Raw genomic sequence first — 20,711 nt, forward strand, 5'->3', positions numbered from 1 at the left:
ATATTAAGGAGACTGCATTTCCAGTGCCACGTGTCAAAGTTTGTTGCATCCGGTGAGTTCCGGTTTATATGAGAGAGAGAGAGAGAGAGAGAGAGAGGCGGCCTCTCCACAGTAGTATTCACAAAATGGGTAAACTTTTCTCTATGAAGGTCTCCTCCGGTGGACAGATCTGAGGTGGCTATTAGCACAGCCCAGGTCCTGTTTCATCGGTTGGAGCTCGACGGTCGGTTGCATGTGCGAAGCTACTGTCACTCATGTGCATGAACATGAAGGAACAAAGACCTCCTGGTTCTTCCTGTTTCTCGCCCATGGGATCCCGACCATTTCTGTGGAACAGCGAAGATAAAGAGAGCCAATCTACACGCTCATATTCAGGCTTCTTCTAATTCACAACTATTCAGAGGGTTCTTATGGAGAAGTGGATCGGCTATGGCGATAGAAACCTTGCATTAGCAAGTAACCCTAACAACGAGGGAACTCCTTGCTTTTTTCAGGAGCTTCCTGAAGATGTGTTCGCACAGCTCTGTTCATCTCTAACGCCCATAGACCTCTGTAATCTCAGCGTCACATGCAAAAAATTGTGGGCTCTTTGCAGCTCAGACAAGCTTTGGTGGCCTCAGTGTAAGATTGCTATCGGAAATCAGGTCCCTTCTGTTGACTTGCAGTCTTGGTGGGCAGCTGTACCCTCGTACAAAATGATCTTCCGCTTCATACATTCAGTGCGCCCATTGCTTGGCATATGGGTGCACCAAAATCCGGAGCTTGGCAATCTTGTATATGTTACCTGGGGCTTCCTCTCTGTTGTAGGCTGCCGCATCATTCCACAAGAGCTTGGCCCGAAAGGCCTTGAGACAGGCCTCCTGTGGGCACCTGTATTTGAAATCACTGGTACTGGTGATGGGTCCTTGTCTTTCTTCCTTCATGGCCGTGAGGGTGATAAGGATTGCTGCTACCCTGGTTGCTTCAATGGGGCCAAGGAGGATTGCAATGTGCTTTTGCTGGAAGCCGAGCCCCGATGCCACCCTGGAAGCCCGGAATGGATTTGCAGCCCTGTCTTTGCAGCCGAGGCTGATGATGGGGATCCTTCGTTATATCTGGATGACTTAAGGCGGTTAGCAAGACCCGGAGCAAAGCTAGTCAAGCCCAAAACCCCTGTGGAGGTAGGTCCTGTGCCTTTTCACCGTTTGCATTTTGCCGACAGGAGGAAAATGTTGGATGCCATTGCTAGACATGTCAGGCTAAAGATTCCACAATCTGCAGTGGAGCCACTTTTTCCTCAGGCAAGAACTAGGCTCAAGTCAAGTTTTGATACTGCTTTTGTCAGAGAGGAGATTCAAAGAGAGGTCCTCTTGATGACTGAAAGGAGGTCGCTTCTGGTTAGAATGTACACTCATGGTGATCCCCATGGTAGGCGGCCACCTACAACAAGTCACTATAATGGGATCAATGCAAATTACCTACTCGATAAGATTTGCAATCCTGCCGATTACACCAGTGGCTTGCTAAATTACAAGCCCACTGGTGATACTGAAACTCTTAACGTGAATGCAGACAGAGTACATGCAGCCGGTTCTTCTTCAGTAGACACGCCAAGCTCTGATGCCCTTAGCAACGGAGGATCACATTCTCAGCCTCCTAGAAAGCAGCGGCTTGCTAAGCTTATAAGGGAGAAAATGAAACAGATTGTTGGTATGGGAAAGGAAGATGTAGGGAAGTCTGCAGAGAATGATACTAATTCAGGATTGAAACGTGTTCTCCTTCTGCAGCAATTTGCTAGACAGGGTGAAACTGTGGCTCTTCGCCTACATGCAAGGCGCTGGGATTTGAAGATGTATCGAGCTTGGCCTCTAATGCCGGACAATCGATTTGCACTCTACAAGATGCCAGAGCAGTTGCCACAAGTTGGTAGAGAACATGCAGGTTTGTGGGGTGGCACTTTTGGATGGCCTCCAGGGAAGCCTGCTGAAGACAAACCTGGCAAGGCCTTGTATTTCTTGTTGTTATCTTATGATGATACAGAGCAGGGAAGACTCTTGATTGCGACGAAGATATTAGAGGGCACACATTATGTCCTTCATCCCAATGGGTCTCCGATGTTCACTGCTAATGTGGACGAGCCTTCGTCTCAAGAATTTCCTTGGATGGACAGAGATGGGGAGCAGGTGAATATTACACATGCATACCAGGGAGAAGGTATTGCGAACGGTTATGGATTTAGATATCCCAGCTCAAAGCCAGGAGATCTGTTTGTGGAGCGAAAAGGCTTGTTAGCATTTGTGTGGAGAGAGTCTCAAAACGTGCTAACATTACAACGGTTGGATCTTCAGATTTTACTAGAAAGAGGAGACAGAGTGGCTGCACTTGCCCCTATTGCCAATTATGCATATCTTATCAAGTCTCTATCAAATGTTTTTGCTGGCTTTTGTGGTTTTGGCAGAGCAAGAATAGAGCTGCCCAAAATGTAAGAAATTGTTTGGGGACACTCTAGAGGGACACCTTGTGCTCACCTGGTGTTCACGTTGCTAGGGCTCTTGCCCTTGGACACTCGAGTGCATCCTCCTCCTCGGGTGGGTCACCCGAGGAGGAGGTTCCTAGCTGGTTGCTACGAGTTCTCTCCGTCGTTCCCAGCATGTGGTGCATCAATTAGGTGGCCATGGTGATGCCTACGCGTGGCTCTTGCCCGATGGTACGCGGCCCTTGCCCGACCATGTAACATGGCTAATATTTGGAAGGGATAAGCACCTCCCCCTGTGGGCCCTCTGGTGTGTCGAAAAAAAAAAGAAATTGTTTGGGGAGCTTTGTTTTCTGCAGAAAAGCGAGACATTGTCTCGACAGTTGTAATGATTTGAGGAGGCCTAAGCTTTACCAATTGTCATCAAATGTGACTGATCTTGTTGAAGAGCATTCTGATAATACAAATGCACTGTTTATATGTTATCATTCACTGTCACGTACCTTCCAAGTCCTAGTTTTGGGATTAATGATTTCATTCAGGATGTAAATAATGGACTGTATGTCAGATGAGTGGATGTGCTTTTTGCTTCATTCAATGTGTCTATGAAGCGCTGATACTATGGATCAAACTCATTTTCAATTGTGACAATGGCCCAGAAGGTCTTTTACTAACTTTCTTGGATGGTAGCTGGTACCTTTCGTGTTGTGTTTTTGAAGTATGTTGCTCCATTGACATTGCATTTGTTAGTGATGGTAAACTGGCATCATCACTCTTTGTTGAAATCATTCTGGCTGGATGTAACTAGAGACAATGGTTTCTGCAGGAATTTTCAGTTGTGCACATTGTATCGCTCTCTCTATGGTGGGGATCCCTTCCTGGGGTGTCAGGTATATAGATTGTGTAAAGACTCTCGGGTAAACATGTTTATATGCAGCATTATTGATTCCTTTTGATTGAGCTTTTGGGTTGCCTTGTAAGATGTTCTAGTTAAGTGGAGCAACAAAACTCATGTCCGTTCTCAATTCTTGTATGCTTATATAGAAGCCAAATTCGTTAGTACAAGGAGGATTCTTTGTTCTATGGAGAGGTCTGTGAGCTGAGGTCTAAATTGATTTTACCACACAGGAGGTTTGAATGGAAAACCTGAAGGTTGGTTGTGCTTGGAAATGTCAATTTCGAAGGTGCAAAGAAATGCAGCAGAAGATGCATCAATCTCACCCCCATTATGTAACACAGGTGCATTGGTTTCACAACCATGGGTTGATATAATTGTTGGATCTCTTGAGGAAATTGATATTGTGCAAGATCTACTATTTTCTTCTGATTTTGATGAAGTACTTTTCTTGATGAATGGGATTCTGGTTTAAGGATCCTTCATAGTGCCTTCAATTTTGATTTGTACACGGGTTTGCTGTTTTATTGGTTGGCAAGTTATCCTAAAGGATTGAGCTGTCTACAGTTGTAAGCCAATTGAACATTTGGGTATCTTGGTACTATGTCTTATGGCTAGGCTTTCTTTTGTATTGTCATTGGAAAGAACACCACACAGAAATGCATCTGCACATGCACGTGCTCCTGCACACACATCCCATTTATCTATGATATTAAGCATTGATGGGCAAAGAATCCTCCAGAAATCTTCACCGTCTACACAGTGCAATTGTGTCAAAGTACAGTGAAAGGGATGGTGACATGAGGCTAGGGGGGAGGGAGAGAGAGGAGGGTATAGCAAAAATTTCAAGAGGGACAGACACTGCAGGTAAAGCCCTTCCAATTTGTGTAGAAAGAAAAGGGGGGTTTCTTTAAGGCCTCTCAAAATGGAAAGTAGTCACCCTTTGAATTTGAGGGCTGACTGCAAGCAACGAGAGATGGTACAACTTGCTCTCACTCTCTGACCAGAATGGGGTGCGGCCCTCCCTATACGAGGATCTCAAGCAGCTGCTTTACTCCCCATGTTCCACCCACGACACCATAATGGGAACATTTAATCACTCGCCGGACTTATGATCCACTCGTACAAACAAGCTGTAACTGAAAAATGGAATTTGAATAGAACAAATGACACTTGCACTTTGTAGATGACATGGGAGAGGCATACTCTCCCTCAAGAGAAGATTAGTCCTCAAGTTGAGCGCCCCTAGCATTAAATTTTTTATTGATTAAGTTCTCAAATTTACAAGTGTGGGTGCCACCATAGCTCATGATTTGTCTTATGTTGCAGTCACTTCTCCTCGAACACAAATAAGCACATCACATCAACCACAAAACATAAGGTATGTTGCATCGATCTAGTGATAATTTGTATCAGGTGAGTTAATGCCCTGACAGATCAATTGAGGGTTGGTCTCTAACAACATATTACATGACTCCATAGCATGCTCGGTGAACCATACCCTACACAACCGCGTTTGAACGCTAGTGATGGTATCTACCTTCTCAACACTAGTATATCCAGCGCACAAATTGCCATCATTAGGTCCTAGAAAATTGTTTTAGACGTATAGCTAGAGCTCCATGCAATGCCATTTGATAGCATGTGATCAATAGCTATCATTTTGCAGTAGAGAGAGAGGTTTGACATGGTATTCTTTGATTGCATTTATGTGCAAATGGTGTGAAATTGTAAATTCAAAAAGCAAAGTAGTAGTGTAACTTTCACCTCATGTCGTAGCTTGTTCTTGAGGCTTCATACCATCTCTCCTAGCGTTTTGCAAAATTTCTACAACCTCGCGACATGATTGGAATTTGGAGTTACTTGATATGTGGAGAAGAAGAATTTGCAGATTGTAGTCTTCAAAGATACAAAGAGATGCATCTCATGCATGGGAATCATAGGGCCCATTTTAAAATAAACATCTACACATATGGCATGGAGTTGACACTGTCCTCCAATTTGTTAATAATACCGTAGGGAACCTCTCCTTTCCTTGCCACTTTTCTCCCCTCTGGTGTTGGAGGGGGCCTTATGCTTCTCCTCCGGTGTTGGAGGAGGGACTTTCTCATTTTAAAAATATTACAGTTGCACAAGGACGAATTTATCACCTTTAATTTTACGTAGACTAGAAATCATTTGCTTCTTTACCAAGTTGATTGGATGATGCTTCTAAGTATTTTTGAGATCACATAGGCGAGATTGAAATGTGGGGTGTAAGTTTACTTTTTGTATTGGTCGTACCCATTCACCTTGGGAGAGGCGATGTCCCTAGGGACACTTTGTATTTTCCATGTTGGGGCACAAGGTCGTTTGTACCTTGCATTGATAATATTTGGACACTCGAAGCTAGTTAGTATCATAGTCCTCATCTAGCTCATTGACAGAGACTATATTTGCATCCATATATGGAAGGAGAGTGTGGAAAAAAATGGTAATGCCATGCACCAGTGAAAAACATATAAAGAAAATTAGTTGGCAATGAGGTTTGGAAACGAAACAAGTATGGTCTCCATGCTTGGCACAAAGTCTGTAGAGCTGCTTGATTCACTCAATTTAGCTCGCTAAAAGTTTGCAACTTTTCAAGCATCTTATTTATCACCAAATTTTTTGGCATGCCTTCTTTACATGGCTCATCCTTTGTACCTCTACATGCTCCTATTAATAACAACAACGCTATGAAAGGCAACGGTGTCGTCATTGGCAATCGTATAAGAAGAAACAACCAATGCTTACATATCCCTGTTTGTAGTGAAAATTTCCCTATTGAAAAGGAAAATTCTCAATTGTAATTTCATTGGAACTTACTTTCAAAGATAAAATCATTTTAGTATTAATCTCCATAAATTCCTTACATTTAAATCCTAGTTTCCCCAATAGTTTTACCTGAAAAATCAAGGCTACATTGTATTTTTACATTGAATATTAATAGAGTAAGATAGATTGAACAAAAGTGTGTTGTGAACAGAAACTCCACAATAGGTTAATGAGAAATGTGGGAATGCTAATGTAGTTAGCTTGCAAAATGTCAGTGATGGGAATATGGGAGTGATGCATAATGTAAGAAGAGGGCTAGTAGACAACCATAGAAGTGGATGCACGGATGGTAGGGTCTGATGATATGGATGGCTTGTGGACATAAGCACGACATGTATGGAGCTATTAGGAATTGAATGGGGTTCAAGAGGGCCTCTTTATTTGGCAATTTAAGGAAATTCTTAAGGCTTAAGCATGCTTTGAGCAAGCCTAGAGTGGTGGTGGCAAAGGCTTAGGTTGGGCCAAGAGAAAAAGGTTTTTTCTATTTCTTGGCTTATCAAATAGGCAGTTTCTAGTAAAAAGTGAGGCTGGTAACTTTATATTTTAATGTATGTTTTTTAATTTTGTATTGTCCTTTTCCCACCCTCTCCTCTCTCTCTCACATTAAAACCACTCTCTCGACCTAGAGGTAATTTAGGAAAGTAGTTTCTAGCCCTCTATTCTCTACACGCACACTCTTTAAAACGTGAGGTCTCCCCCCTCCCGCTCTCTCTCTCTCTCTCTCTCTCTCTCTCTCTCTCTCTCACTCACTCACTCACACACACACACACACACATCAAAGTTAGTTCATCCTCCAAAATCATTGAACAATCATTCCACCTGCCAAGATCTAGGCAATAAGTGTAGATCTTCTAAGAGTGCATATCTAGGCAATAAGTGTAGATCTTCTAAGAGTGCATATCTAATCTCACACACTGTCCCACTCTCTCTTTCTTCGTTCTCTGCCTCTCTCAAGATTTTCCATCACCATTTCAAGCATAAAACCATGAGAGTTCCTATTCTTGTTGTGTGTAGCAACATCTTTTGCTCTCTTTCTCTCTAAAACGCCCATGAACATCCATACAAATTCCTTCCTTTCTTTCCTCCACAACTCACTCCTGTGAGTGAGTGTGCCAAGATAACTGTACGCCTGTCAAACCGTGAGCTAATCACCAAGCCCACACTGTGCGATATCGATGCATACATGCACTAAGCTCCCACCTGCAGAGAACACCGCACGTAATCACTGAGTGCAATTGCAATCACAACCTGGATCGCATCAACTTATGCGCATAAAACTTTTGGGAAAATTTCGCTAGAGTTTCGACACACAATGGCTATCAATACAAAATAATCATTGTCCTCCAAGCTCAATACAATGAGCAATCAATGCACATCAAACTACACTCAACATACATGCATAAGCTCTGCAACCTGTGTCCAACAAATGCTCACAAAGAGTACCACAGGTCACCATACATGTCATCCACAACCAACCTCTGCACTTGCTCACAAGATCTACTACTCACCACATAAGCATACATAGAGCATTACCCACTCAAAGACCATGTATGCAAGCCACAACACTGCAAAAGAACCACTCAACTGCAACTGGCAAAACCTGTGGGAGTACTAGACTCAACCTGTACCTGGGAGTCAAACCCGATCTTGTAACACCTCATATGTGCTTGCTACCTACAGTGTGCACGGGTAAGCTGTCTGCAGCAAAGAAAACAACAGAGCCCAAAACTATCCTGAAAAACAGTCTCTATGTTTTTAATTTCAGACCCACCTGCACTTCGAATCAGAAAACAATTCCTTCTACAAAGTCGTAGAGCTTGAAACCAGCTCCATTTTGAACCAAAAAGATTTGGAATCAAAGCTTTGTAGCTCAAGTTATGAGCAAAACAGTAGACTGCTGTCAAACTACCAAAGACTGAACGACTTTCTTCTATGCTTCTTTGAGCTCATAGAAAGGCTCAAACTCACTTTCCACCTCGATGCGTGAGCTGAATGTATCAATCTCACAATGCTTCCATGTCTATGAAAGCTCCAAGCTCCAATCTGTCGCCGATGTAGCCGTTGCAAAGCTTGTCGAGAAGAGGGAAGATGTTGTACACAGTGGGCTGATCTGTAGAGGAACTGTGGACTGATCTGTGAGCACTAGGAAGCTCTTGAGAGCTCTCCTGCAAGCCTCTGTATGGCTGTCCACAAGCCTCCTCTATTTCTTTGCTCAGATCTGTGACCTCTTCGTCCATCTACGCTCTCACACATGTCGCTCTGATACCAATTGGAGGGGATCGGGGAGCACCACAGACGGAGAGCGAGAGAGACAAGGAGACACACGATACACAGATATGGGTGGGGAGACTCAAAGAGTGAGCAGCCCCCTATACACTTATGCTATGTATAAGGTATACAAGTTAGTGGGCGCCCCGACTCTGGGAGGCCGGGCAAGGCACAGGCGCCTATACCCCAACAATATGAAGGGCAAAAATCACACATTTCAGGTTTGGAAATCTTTGAGTTTGGATGGCACTTGGGGACTTAAAGGCCCTAAGGTGCATGTTGAGGTGCAAGGAAGGCGCTCTCAATTTGTTGTCGTGCATTTATTACTGCCACAATAGTGTGAATGACCATTGAAGGCAAGCATGCAAGGGCCAACAAGGCAATGGGTGCAAAATCTAAGGATGGCAAGGGTGGAGCAAAAGGTGCACCCACTTTGCAAAGAACGAGTAAGGCACTAAATCAATGGTTTCAAGGCATCCTTAGCTGAGATCAAAGTGTGCCCCCGAATTAAGACACAGAAGACCCAAACTGGAATCCTATTCTAACAATTCCACTTGGTCAAAATTGCTCCCTATGCTCTGAGGGACATAGGGTCACTTCCTAGCCCGCCATGCCCTAGCTAGTGGTGCGGTGCATCCCAAAGCCCCCTTATGTGTTGCAGAATGCCCAACTCACCCTGTTTTGTGGAGATTTTGCATACCCACCTCGTCTAGCCACCTATTGCTTTCAACACAATTAGGGTGATTGTTCAAGCATCTATGGGGGATAACAACAAATATTTAAGCATGCTTTAGCGAGCATAGTTACAAACAACTTTATGAATTTTCTATGAAACTTTATAACTTTAAACCATAATGTCAACAAATTTGAAATAAATTGAGAAATTAAGTGTACAACATGAAAATAGATTGACAAGGCAAAACACAACAAAATTCCCATTTGATTTCAACAGATTACTTCATGGGTTTTGTATCACTTGACAAATAATGTTAGCTCAAATGGGAAGAATAGTAGGAATCTCCCCAAGGGTCTCTACAATTTTTGCAGGGTAGTTAACCTATCCACCAGGCTTAAGGAGATACATCATGCGAATAGTAAGGCTCTCCCCAAGGATTGAACTTAAGGAGAGTCAAGGGGTGAACTAATTTATGTGAATAGTGGGGCTCTCCACAAGGAACTGAGTATTCTTGTCTCCATGGGGCCAATATGAGAGTCTATCTAAGAGGGGTTGATCTTGAAAATCAATTTCAAATTTTGATCTCAAAGCAATTCCACTGCCTATGTAGATAGCAAGGATGAGAGTGGCTCATTGAGGAAAAACATGTGATGACCCTCAACCACTACATCATGAAAGGTGAGTTATTGGAAGTCTAGAACTTCCTCCATCATGGCATCTTCCTCAATCAATTGTTCAACCTCCTTAGTAGATCCAGTCTCTTGTAGAAGCACTAGTGCCATGGATGTTTGGATGGCTCTTTCACCTCTTCATTTACCTCCCCAACAAGGTTTGTGGTGGTCTTATTGCTTGATTTATATTTAGTCTTTACCTTCTTGGTGCCCTCAAGAACCAAAAAATGCCATTGGCATGCTTTTCCTTGCAATATGGTATGTTGTTATCAATTTCTCACCAATCACATAGCACTTGAAGGTATCCCCTAGATGATTAATGACTTGGTTTTCCACCCATTTGCAAGAATGATTGCATAGTCACCTTTCAGAATCCATATTATTGGTATCATATGGACACTGTGCAATCTAAAAATCAACACGAAAGCATGTAGTTGTAGAAATTGAGTAGTGTTGCTTTGTGTGACACATAGGTACATTTCATTCAGAATGCCTTCCACATTCATTTGTCTTATGATAGCTACAATCAATGTGTTGTATGGTCTAGGCCATTCCATGCTCTCCAAGGGTCATGTGAATGGTAGACACATTGCCCCACCCATTATATTTTGATGTTACAAAAGTGTAGCTGTGGAAAAATATTATCATGATACAAGTTGTGAGGATTGATAAACCAACATGAAATAGCTTGCAAACTCGTACATGAATGGATTTAAAGGTATTCTTGAATGATTATATCAGCTCCCACTCTATAAAACTTGATGGAATTATATTTGCAAGGAATTAACAAACACACTAGAGTATGTGGACAATATCCCGTGAAAGCATAGGTTTTAATAAAGATTATTCAACACCATGGCACGTACAATGTGCAGGAAACCTTGATTAAGGTAAGGCCGTGTCAAGCTTCAATTGAGATGCTATAACACACATTGTGCCTTTGCTAGCCACTTTCCATCTTCATTTAGCTTGAACTCCATGATTTGCGTGTGCCCAAGAAGCAATGTGTCCCCTAGATACCTTGCACCTCTTGAGCTTGGATGCATTATCACACACATGAATTGTCTACAATTAATAGCAACCCAACAACCAGTCTCGTCATGTACATTGCTACAAGATATGGATTCAATGACACTTCTAGATCATTGAGCACTCAAAGAAGCCATCAAAATGAAGGTAGCACTAGCTCTCACAGAGAAAATAAATATTGTTTATGTATATTTTTATTCTAAGTTGCATACAAATCAAAGTGAAGACGTATACAAAGTGCAACAATGACACCACTATGAAGGCTCCACCTACAAGTTGGAAACATGCAAAATTCGATAATCATAGAAAGTTCTATTGAGTAGACATGAAGCATAATATACTTATGAAACAATGAAACAAAAGATATTGTTGGTTTCAAACTAATGTATGTGACCAGCCTTCTTAACATCTCCACAACCTGAGAACATATCTAATCTCCAAAGGGGAGTTGAAGTTTTGAGGAAAGATGATTCAAGAGCTAAATGGGGAAGAAGGAGTAAGAAAGGTGTTCGGGAAACTAATTCTTCTCAAGAAGAAACCCCAGAAGTAGCCTATGCTTGAGATCTATAGCTCTATAGAGAGGTGTGAAGGTGAAGTCCATATTATGAATGAAGTCATATCAATGGTTAAAGAGAAGGAGAGGGTGGATAGCATCAAGAATGTAATGATTGGCAGGATTTCCCTAGGCTAGGATAGGCAAGATATTGACAACCTTTTAGGCATAAACATTTTCAAAGCATAACTCGGCAAGGTAGTCTCGTTTGTACTTTTCGAAGACCCCTTCTTCATCATAGTAAAAAGTACACATGCGGAGTTCATATATATGATTAGGTTTAAGTGGCACTACTGAAGTAGAAAAATTCACTCCAAATAACAAAGGTATGAATAGTGGATGAGCTAGCATCACTACAACTTAAGAATAGATCAATGCAGTTGGTTGAAATGAAAGAACCTGAGGAAGAAACGAAAGTGGGCAAACTACAAAGGAGGCAAAGCAATCATGGGAAAATTTCCTAGTGGATGATCAGCTGACATCATTACAACTTAAGAATATATCAATGCAATTGGTTGAAATGAAAGAAAGCGAGGAAGAAACAAAACTAGGCAAGCTACAAAGGAGGCAGAGCAATCACTGAGAATTTCCTACCCCACTCTCTCAGGAGTGAACACTTGCCTTATCTAGATTAGCTATTTTTCACTTTATGTATTGCAGCCTCATTTATATTTGTTAAGGTGTCAAGTCCAACATTGTTATCACTAGCACAAGGTAATAAACACAAGGATCTTTGCCAATGATACTACAACTAGACTTTGCCAATGTGGTCTGCCTACCCAATGTGGTGGCCACTTATCTTTCCAACTCACTCACCTAGCAATTTCACATTGACCATCATTAAGGAAAGTTTGGACTCTAATTTGGTCCTTTTGGCACTAAAGAGACAATGTCGTCTAGCCAATGGAGGTCCGGCTACCATCACGGTTGCTTCGATTTATCTGTATCTAAGATTTTGCATTTTATTAAAAACAATGTTCAATTGCTATAAAAATATGAAATTGAAGATACATTGTGATGTGGGAATCTTCCTTTTGTCAAGACCGAGATAGGATAAATGTGACATAAATCACATTAAATACAGGTGCTCTCATTTGATTGAGAGTTTTCATGGTTCTCTTGCTCATTCCCTGTCATTTGTGCTTTCCTTATCATCTTCTTCTCAGTCGATTACATTCTCGCGCTGCTTTCTTAGGCACACTGTTGCTTTGTTTTGTGACGTGCAAATAAGCATGTAAAGAAAACAATAATGGAGAGTAGACGACCTCGTCATCATGTGCCACATCTATCAAGTCATTAGAACTATTCAATAGATTTGATATGGACAACGGTCGATGGCTATCCACCACTACCACCCTTGGCGGTTGAGTTCTTTTGCACACAAGGAGTAGACAACAAACGGTTAGTGAATTCATTAACAGCTATTAAAGGACACGTTAAAGACTTTTGCTTGCCTCAAACAAGGAAGACAACGAAGGAGGTGCTCATTGAGCATGCATATATGCACTTGGACCTTGCATCTCAAAAAGGTGATGATGAGATCTAGGAAATGCTAATGTAGTGAGCTTGCAAAATGTCCCTCACAATAGTATCGGAGCATTGCATAATGTGAAAAAGGGGACTAGTAGACAACCATAGGAGTGGGTGCACGAATGGCAAGGTGAGGGGATATGGATGGCTCATGGACCCTAAGTACGACATGTACGGAGCCATTAGGAAGCAAATGGTGTCTAGAAGGGCCTCTTTATTTGGCATTTTAAGGAAATTAACCATGCTTTGACCAAGTCTAGAGTGGTGGCGGCAAAAGGTTTAGGTTAGGCCTAGAGAAAAAGGATTTTTCCATTTCTTGGCCTTTAAAACATGAAATTCTAGCAAAAAGTAAAGTGGGTAACTCCATTTTTAAATGCATTTTTTTGAATTTTGTATTGTCATTTTCCCACGCTCTCCTCTCTCTCTCTTACATTAAAACCCCTCTCTTGCTCCTGGACGCAATTGAGAAAAGCAATTTCTAGCCCTCTACTATCAGAAAAGCAATCTTTCCAAAACTCTATCACTCTCTAAAATGTAAGTTAACTCTCTCTCTCTCTCTCTCTCTCTCTCTCTCTCTCTCTCTCACACACACACACACACACACACACACACACACACACACACACACACACACACACACACACACACGCACGCCAAAGTTAGCTCCTTCTCTGAATCATTGGGCGACCATTCCACCCACTAAGATATGAGAAAAAGCGTACATCTTCTCAAAGTGCAAACCTACTCTCGCACAATCTCTTTCTTCATTTTTTGCCTCTCTCATGCTTTTCCATCACCATCTCAAGCACAAAACCATGAGAGTCACTATTCTTGTTGTGTGTGGCACCATCTTTTTCTCTCTTTCTCTGTCTAAAGCACCCATGAGTATCCAATCAAATGCAAAGGTGTACTATCACAATTTCCTCCCTTTCTTCCCTCCACAACTTGATCCAAACCCCCTATCTATGTGCTCCCTTTACTTCCCTCCTCCATAGCCAAATCTTTATCACCCTATCCACATTGAATCTAAAATTAAATTGGAAGATCCTTTGTGTGCTTAAGGTCACTCAAAATGTCATCCAATATGTTCTTGTTATAGGACATTACCAGGAGGCCAAGAAGGTTTCGACTCAATGTTGATTTGTAGCCACAATATTCAACCTTCTGAGTTGGTACATCCAATCCCAATGCGAAAGATGATCAATGTAGCATTGGGTGCAAATCCATAAATCAATGGGTTGACAACCATATTTACTCGGACCATCCTATCACTAGTGGAACACCACCATTTTAAAATATTATTTGTTATGTCACAAAGCTGTTCTGCTTCATAGGTGGTGGACATGGAGGCCTACTTGGCTATTGCAAGATATTGCATTCAATGTTCTTGTACAAAATGGGGCAAGAAAGAAACTCCTTGCTACATATTCTTCTTGGTGTGAGAAACATGTTATGGACATTCAATAAGTCCGCGACAATGCCATTGAGATGTTGCAGCAACTCAATGATGAGATTGTCAAGGTCAAAGAGAAGTTGCAACAACAACAGCATGAGCAAGATAGGAGTTTGGATAATTATGTGCATCTCTACGATGCCAAATTGAGCTCCTCATAGACATTCCCCTTGGCTTCCATGCACGCAAATGCAAGAAACAATCAATGTCTATATGTGGTAGTTCTTGAAAGAACCACAAACTAAGCTTGCACATTGGTTCATTTCATTGCTTAAAGATTTTTGTTTTGTGCATGTAATGGAATTTGCCTATTCAATTTGAGAGTAGCGGAATTTAATGAGAGTACTTTCAAGAAATGATTTTGTGAGCATAGCGGGTTGACATAATTGAAGATAGAAACATAATCATAGCACTTAGTTAACTTGGCATAGACAATACTTTTGCAAGAGAGAGAATTTAGAGAACATGACAATAGTTGAGGACCGGATTTATGTGGAGCCGGTCCCCCCTCCAATAGGCATTTGTATTATGATTTCTCCCATAAAGAGAGACTTGTTACAATACATTCTTTATGTTCCTTGTGACCTAGGTGAAGCAATGAAGATGGAAAGCTTCATGCATCACCATCATAGCATAACCTAAACTTGAAGAAAGCTTTAACTATACCAAGCCTCAGTCCCAAGACCTCAAACACCTTCGAAGGTGGAGAGAGCTAGCAGGGAATGAGGGTAGGGAAGAGGAAGAAGAAACATTTCATACGAGAAAGAGCTAGTTCCTCACTTATCATAACTCTTGTGCTAGCATACATAATAGCATAGTAATGAAGAAGAAATAGATGGCAAGCTCAAGCATTGAAGCATGGCTCTTGGATGGATTTGCACTCCATAGCCAAGAGTGTTGGTGTAGGCTCTCAACCTCTACATGCTTGGAGAAAGAGAGGGAGCTCTTGCACTTTGCATAGTACACAATGAGAGTGTTTGTGAGTGTGTGTGGGTGAGTATACCCCCTAAGCACCCCCCCTAGCTTGCTTGGGTCGACCCCCCCTTGTAGCTCATGCTTGAAGCTCATTGGACCCCTCCAGGCCTAGCCAATCACAAGCAGGAGCCATTACAAGCAACAGGGATAGCCTTGGGACAAGTGTCCCCCTTTCCCCTTTGAGAGAGAGGACTTGATAAATGCAAAATCAATTAATTAAATATCCTTTATTATCATTGGACCCCTTGGGTGGCCAACCAATAGGTTTCAGGCACACCATGAGGGCAACATGAGGAGGAACTTGACAAGTGTCCTTGCTGCCTCTTCAAGCTGGGGCTTCCCTTGTGTGTGTGTGTGTGCGTGTGTGTGTGTGTGTGTGTGTGTGTGTGTGTGTGTGTGTGTGTGTGTGTGTTCTCTCTCATCCCCCCCCCCCCTTGTAGGCTCGCCCCCCTCCTTGTAGGGATCTTTTTGACTTTGGATGAGCAAGCCCCTTAGTCATCAAGCATGACTAAGCACTTGAAGTAGGGGGTGTTCCCACAAGCATCTCAGGCAAGCTTCTTAAGGCACTTCAAGCACCTTAATCATGCACCAAGTCAAGCACCTCAAGCATGGAGCCAGTCAAGCACCTCAAGCATGACAAGCACCTCAAGTTTGGGCCGGGTTCCCACCTCAAGCTCAGCCCTAGCTTACCTAAGGTCAAAGGACTTTTACACACATTATTGGAGGTCTTCAATGAAGCTAACCCTAAGGTCTTATGCTCCATTGGTTAGCCTTGCTCTTGATAGACCATCTCCCATTTGGGCCCCTTTACTATTGGCCCCGTGTTGAGATAGATCTATAAGCACATATCTATATCTTAACACTTGTTCCCGTTTATTCTCCCACATTAAGTGATCAATCTAATATGAGAAAATCATTTGGGTTGGTTAGATATTAGATTTTATGACATTAACTCTCTCTTGAAATCATAGTCGTCCTCGACTATGAGGTAGAAGAGATAAAGCCTTAGTCATTAGTCAATCGTACTTAGCGGGTAGAGGATCCCTTTTTTACCCTACGACATCTTTCCAAGATGGATGACTAATCCATTTGGTGCTTGGGAGACATACCTGCCGCAAGCATGTCTGCTCTTTAGTCCATTTCAGTGCAGACATTGGGCATGCTACTAACAATTTTCCTACCATAGGCCTTTTGCCCAAATTATGATAAAAATTGATTTTGAAGTCAAGCCACATGGCATACGCTACTTCAACACATTGTCAAACCAAAGGAACTTGGGGAGACTTTTCATAACCCATTGAATGCGAGCATGACCCAAATTTTGCACCCAAAAGTTCTTCTTCGAATTGAGGGATATTGTGATGACTCAAGAAATGATGGAGGTATGTGATAGTGTAGGAATTAATTTCAATGCATATAAGATTTCGTATAGAGTACTCACGCCATGTCACATAACAAAGGGGATCTTAAGATTGCTTCCAAAACCTTACAATGTCAATCTTGGAAAGAAATGCACCAACAATGATAAAGAAAGTTTGTTAGATGTGTTTCAATGGGTTGATGATGTCATGCCTGTGGAAGTTAGCAAAGCCTTATGTGTTACCATATACATGTGGTAGTGATGTGTGTGAACACACTTAGGAACGCTGGGGCATTTTTTCCCTCTTTAGGAGGTTTTTTCCCCTGTGCATTGTATATGCGTCCATCATTCTAGGGCTATCTATCTTTCCATTGCACACTAAGTAATACACTCTCAGTTGTGTGCCTTGAGCTTCCTTCGTCTTCTCCAAGGTGTGTGTGTTTTCTTGTAACCCTAATTCCAACAATTGGTATTAGAGCAGGTTGCGTCCTCCTGAGCTTCGTCGCCAACAACTCCAGCACACACCTGCTCACTTTCTCCGATTTTAGTGAGCTTTGGCGAGCATTCACAGGTACACATTTTTTTTTTGGGTATACTCGAAGAGCTCAGTCTGCTCAAATTTTTTATTTGGGCTCATTTCGGCCTCCATTTCCACTACATGCAGTATTGCACATGCCATTTCGCCATTTTGTATAGAATTTTTTTCAGTGCGTTTTTTTGCATAACAGGTCCCTTACAGTCTTCTACCATTTGTGCTATATAGCACGTGTTCTTCCCGCTTCGTTTCTCTTTTTGGGTAGTTTTCACCTCAGGTGCAACATTTACCATGGCTGACAACAACACAGATGTGTTCAAGATGTTTGCTGCTGAGGACAGATTGGATGGGGGCAATTACCCTATGTGGCTTATATGATGCAACATGTTCTTGTGTCGAAGGGCGTGTGGAATAATGTGCAAGGGATTGGTGTACGTCTAGGTTCTGAGGATGTAGGCAATGTTGAGGATGATGCAGGTCTTGCTGCAAGGATTGTTGTTGTTAGAGTTGTTTTGCCTACATCTAAGCGAGCTCGTTTAGGGATGTAAAAGATGCACAGACTCATGCATTGATTGTGTTGTCTATGAAGCACACTATTACTCACCACATTCTTTCGGCAAAATCTACCAAACAAGCTTGGGATATTTTGGATGGTCTTCATGCAAGTCGCAATGAGGCTAAAATTGCATTGCTGCGCAAAGAGCTACAATCAAAGATTATGCATGAGGAAGATGATATGGACACTTTCTTTGCTGGTGTCAAGGGTATCAATGAGCAACTTATTTCTATAGGTGAAGTCATTTTAGATAGTTTCCTTGTGCAGACTGTTCTTGATGCCTTGCCAGATTCTTACCAGACTTTTGCTAGTACTTGGAGACTTATGACCCAAGGAAATCCTGAAGCTGTCAAGTTTGATGAATTATGCACATTGCTATTGCAAGAGTCACTTTCTAAAAAGAACGGGACTAGACAGCGTGCAGTTGAACATGCCTTTATTGCTACTCAAAGAAAAGGTGGTAACAAAAATGTAGCCACTTCTCATGGTTCTTCTGTGCGTGGAAAATCACCTATTCCTAATGCTTCTTCTGACAGAAGCTCATCTAGAAATTCCCTTGTGCAGACTATTCTTGATGCCTTACTAGATTCTTACCAGACTTTTGCTAGTACTTCGAGACTTATGACCCAAGGAAATCCTGAAGCTGTCAAGTTTGATGAATTATGCACATTGCTGTTGCAAGAGTCGCTTTCTAGAAAAATGGGACTAGACAGCGTGCAGTTGAACATGCCTTTATTGTTGCTCAAAGAAAAGGTGGTAACAAAAATGCATCCACTTCTCATGGTTCTTCTGGGAGTGGAAAATCACATGTTCCTAATGCTTCTTCTAACAGAAGTTCATCTGGAAATTCTGGTGATAAGGGCAAAAAGAAGATGCGTTGCCATTATTGTAAACCTAGTAAGCAATGTCCTAAGTTGAAGGCCAAAGAGGCAAAGAAGAAAGAGGGTGGTTCCACTGCAAATGCTGGTTCCATTACAAATGCAACTATTGTTGAGTCTTCTGTGAAACGAGACTGTGATGTTGATGTTGATGCAGAATGGGCTTTTAGTACAAAGTGTACCTATAATCCTGTTGTCCATGATGCATGCATGTCAGTTGTTGCAGATTCACATGTGTGGTATTTTGACAGTGTTGCTACAAAGCACATTTCCTCACATCGTGATTTGTTCACCTCTATTGAGTATGTCTCTCATGGGAATTCACTTACTTGTGCCAACAATGCCTCTTATCCGACTCAAGGAGTTGGAAACATGTGCTTATTGCTGCAAATGGCAGTTCATTTACATTTGTTGATGCGCTTTGTGTACCTGGGATCAAGAAGAATCTTTTGTTTGTATCTACACTTTCTATACTTGGTCTTATAGTCAAAGATGTATTGTACACGATCTCAATTTTGGCGATGAAATTGTTGCATCTTGCATTTTATGATGTGGACTATATAAGCTCACTTTGTATGACAACTGTGGACATAATTTTGCAAATGTAGTTGTGGATTCAAAGGCTATTTCAGATGCAAAACTTTGGCATGCACGTTTTGGTCATCTGAATTTTGCCAGTTTGTTGCGTTTGTAGAAATCTAATATGGTTGCTTCTTTGCTGCCTTTTGAAGCACCTGTCAAACATGTTTGTTAAGGCTATATTTTGGCTAAGATGCAGCGTTCAAAGTTTCCAAAGGATGGTTCAGTTAGGGCCACATGCAGGTTGTAGCTTGTGCATAGTGATGTTTGTGGGCCCTTGCAAACTCCATCCTTGGGCGATTACCTTTACTTCATGACTTTCATTGGCGATTACTCTAGGCATGCATGGGTGTATCCGCTTAAAGCAAAGTCTCAAGTTTTTATGTGCTTCAAATTTTTTTTGGCTATGGCTGAAGATGTCACGAAATGTACTATTGGCACCATCCGTTCCGATCAAGGGGGGGAGTATATATCTCATGAATTTAATGCATTTCTGTATAGTCGTGGGATAAAACACCAATGTACAATGCCTTATACGCCTAAGCAAAATGGTATTGATGAGAGAAAAAACAAGTCACTTATGAAAATGGCACGATGTATGGTCAAAAGTCAAGCTTTGCCACATTCGTTTTGGCTTGAGGCCACCATGTGTGCCACTTATGTACTTAACAGGTGTCTTATGAAAGCTTTGCAGTCTATTACTCCATATGAAGTATGTCATGATAGAAAGCCTTCAATTGAGCACATGCGTGTTTTTGGCTGTTTGGCATATGCTTTGGTGCCACAAACACAACACTAAAAATTGCATGATAAGGCTGTCAAATGTGTTTTTACTGGTTATAGTGCTAAAAGAAAAGTTTAGAGGCTGTAGCATCCACAAACAAAGTGTATCTTGGTCTCATGGGAAGTTGTGTTTGTGGAAGATTTTGTTCAACCCTTGCTGTCATGTACTAGAGATAGTAATGTCATCTCACAGGACATTTATGACACTTTGTTGGCTCTTTTTAGTGGTGGAAGTTCGAATGTAAATTCCAATGAGGCAAATGTACAGCATATGGGGGTTTTTGAAAATGTTAATGATTAGCCTATTTATGATGCAAATGTACATGATGTCCTTGATGAGGAAAGGGTTGAAAATGAGTAGGTTAGAGGTATGCCAAAATGGCTGGTGCATACATTGCGTGGCAGTAAATTGGATGCACCTTTGTCTAGTCGCACTCATTCAGGGTCTCTTCGTGCATCTTATGCATCAAATTGTTATGCTTTGGCTGTGTCTAGCTTACGTGATGTTGAGGAACCTCTGTCTTTTGAAGAAGCACATAAATAAAAAAATTGGATGGCTGCCATGCAATCAGAATATGATGCACTTATAGAAAATGACACATGGACTTTATGTGATTTGCCTCCTGGCAAAAAGGGCATTGATACAAAGTGGGCTTACAAGT

General features: G+C 41.8%; 1 protein-coding gene across 1 annotated transcript; it reads left to right on the forward strand.

Moving 5' to 3' along the window:
* Positions 1-119: 119 nt before the first annotated feature.
* On the forward strand, positions 120-3,005 carry LOC147445163 (F-box family protein). The gene has a single exon (XM_086527614.1). It carries the CDS (start codon positions 411-413, stop codon positions 2,463-2,465), a length of 2,055 nt encoding a protein of 684 aa, XP_086383740.1. The 5' UTR covers positions 120-410; the 3' UTR covers positions 2,466-3,005.
* The last annotated feature ends 17,706 nt before the right edge of the window (positions 3,006-20,711 follow it).

Source organism: Adiantum capillus-veneris, chromosome 13, assembly GCF_014529385.1.
Source record: "Adiantum capillus-veneris isolate H3 chromosome 13, ASM1452938v2, whole genome shotgun sequence".
NCBI classification, from domain to species: domain Eukaryota; kingdom Viridiplantae; phylum Streptophyta; class Polypodiopsida; order Polypodiales; family Pteridaceae; genus Adiantum; species Adiantum capillus-veneris.

Bases quoted from the DNA above. Each gene is read 5' to 3' on its own strand.
- LOC147445163 (XM_086527614.1), top strand. From the start codon at position 411: ATGGAGAAGTGGATCGGCTATGGCGATAGAAACCTTGCATTAGCAAGT.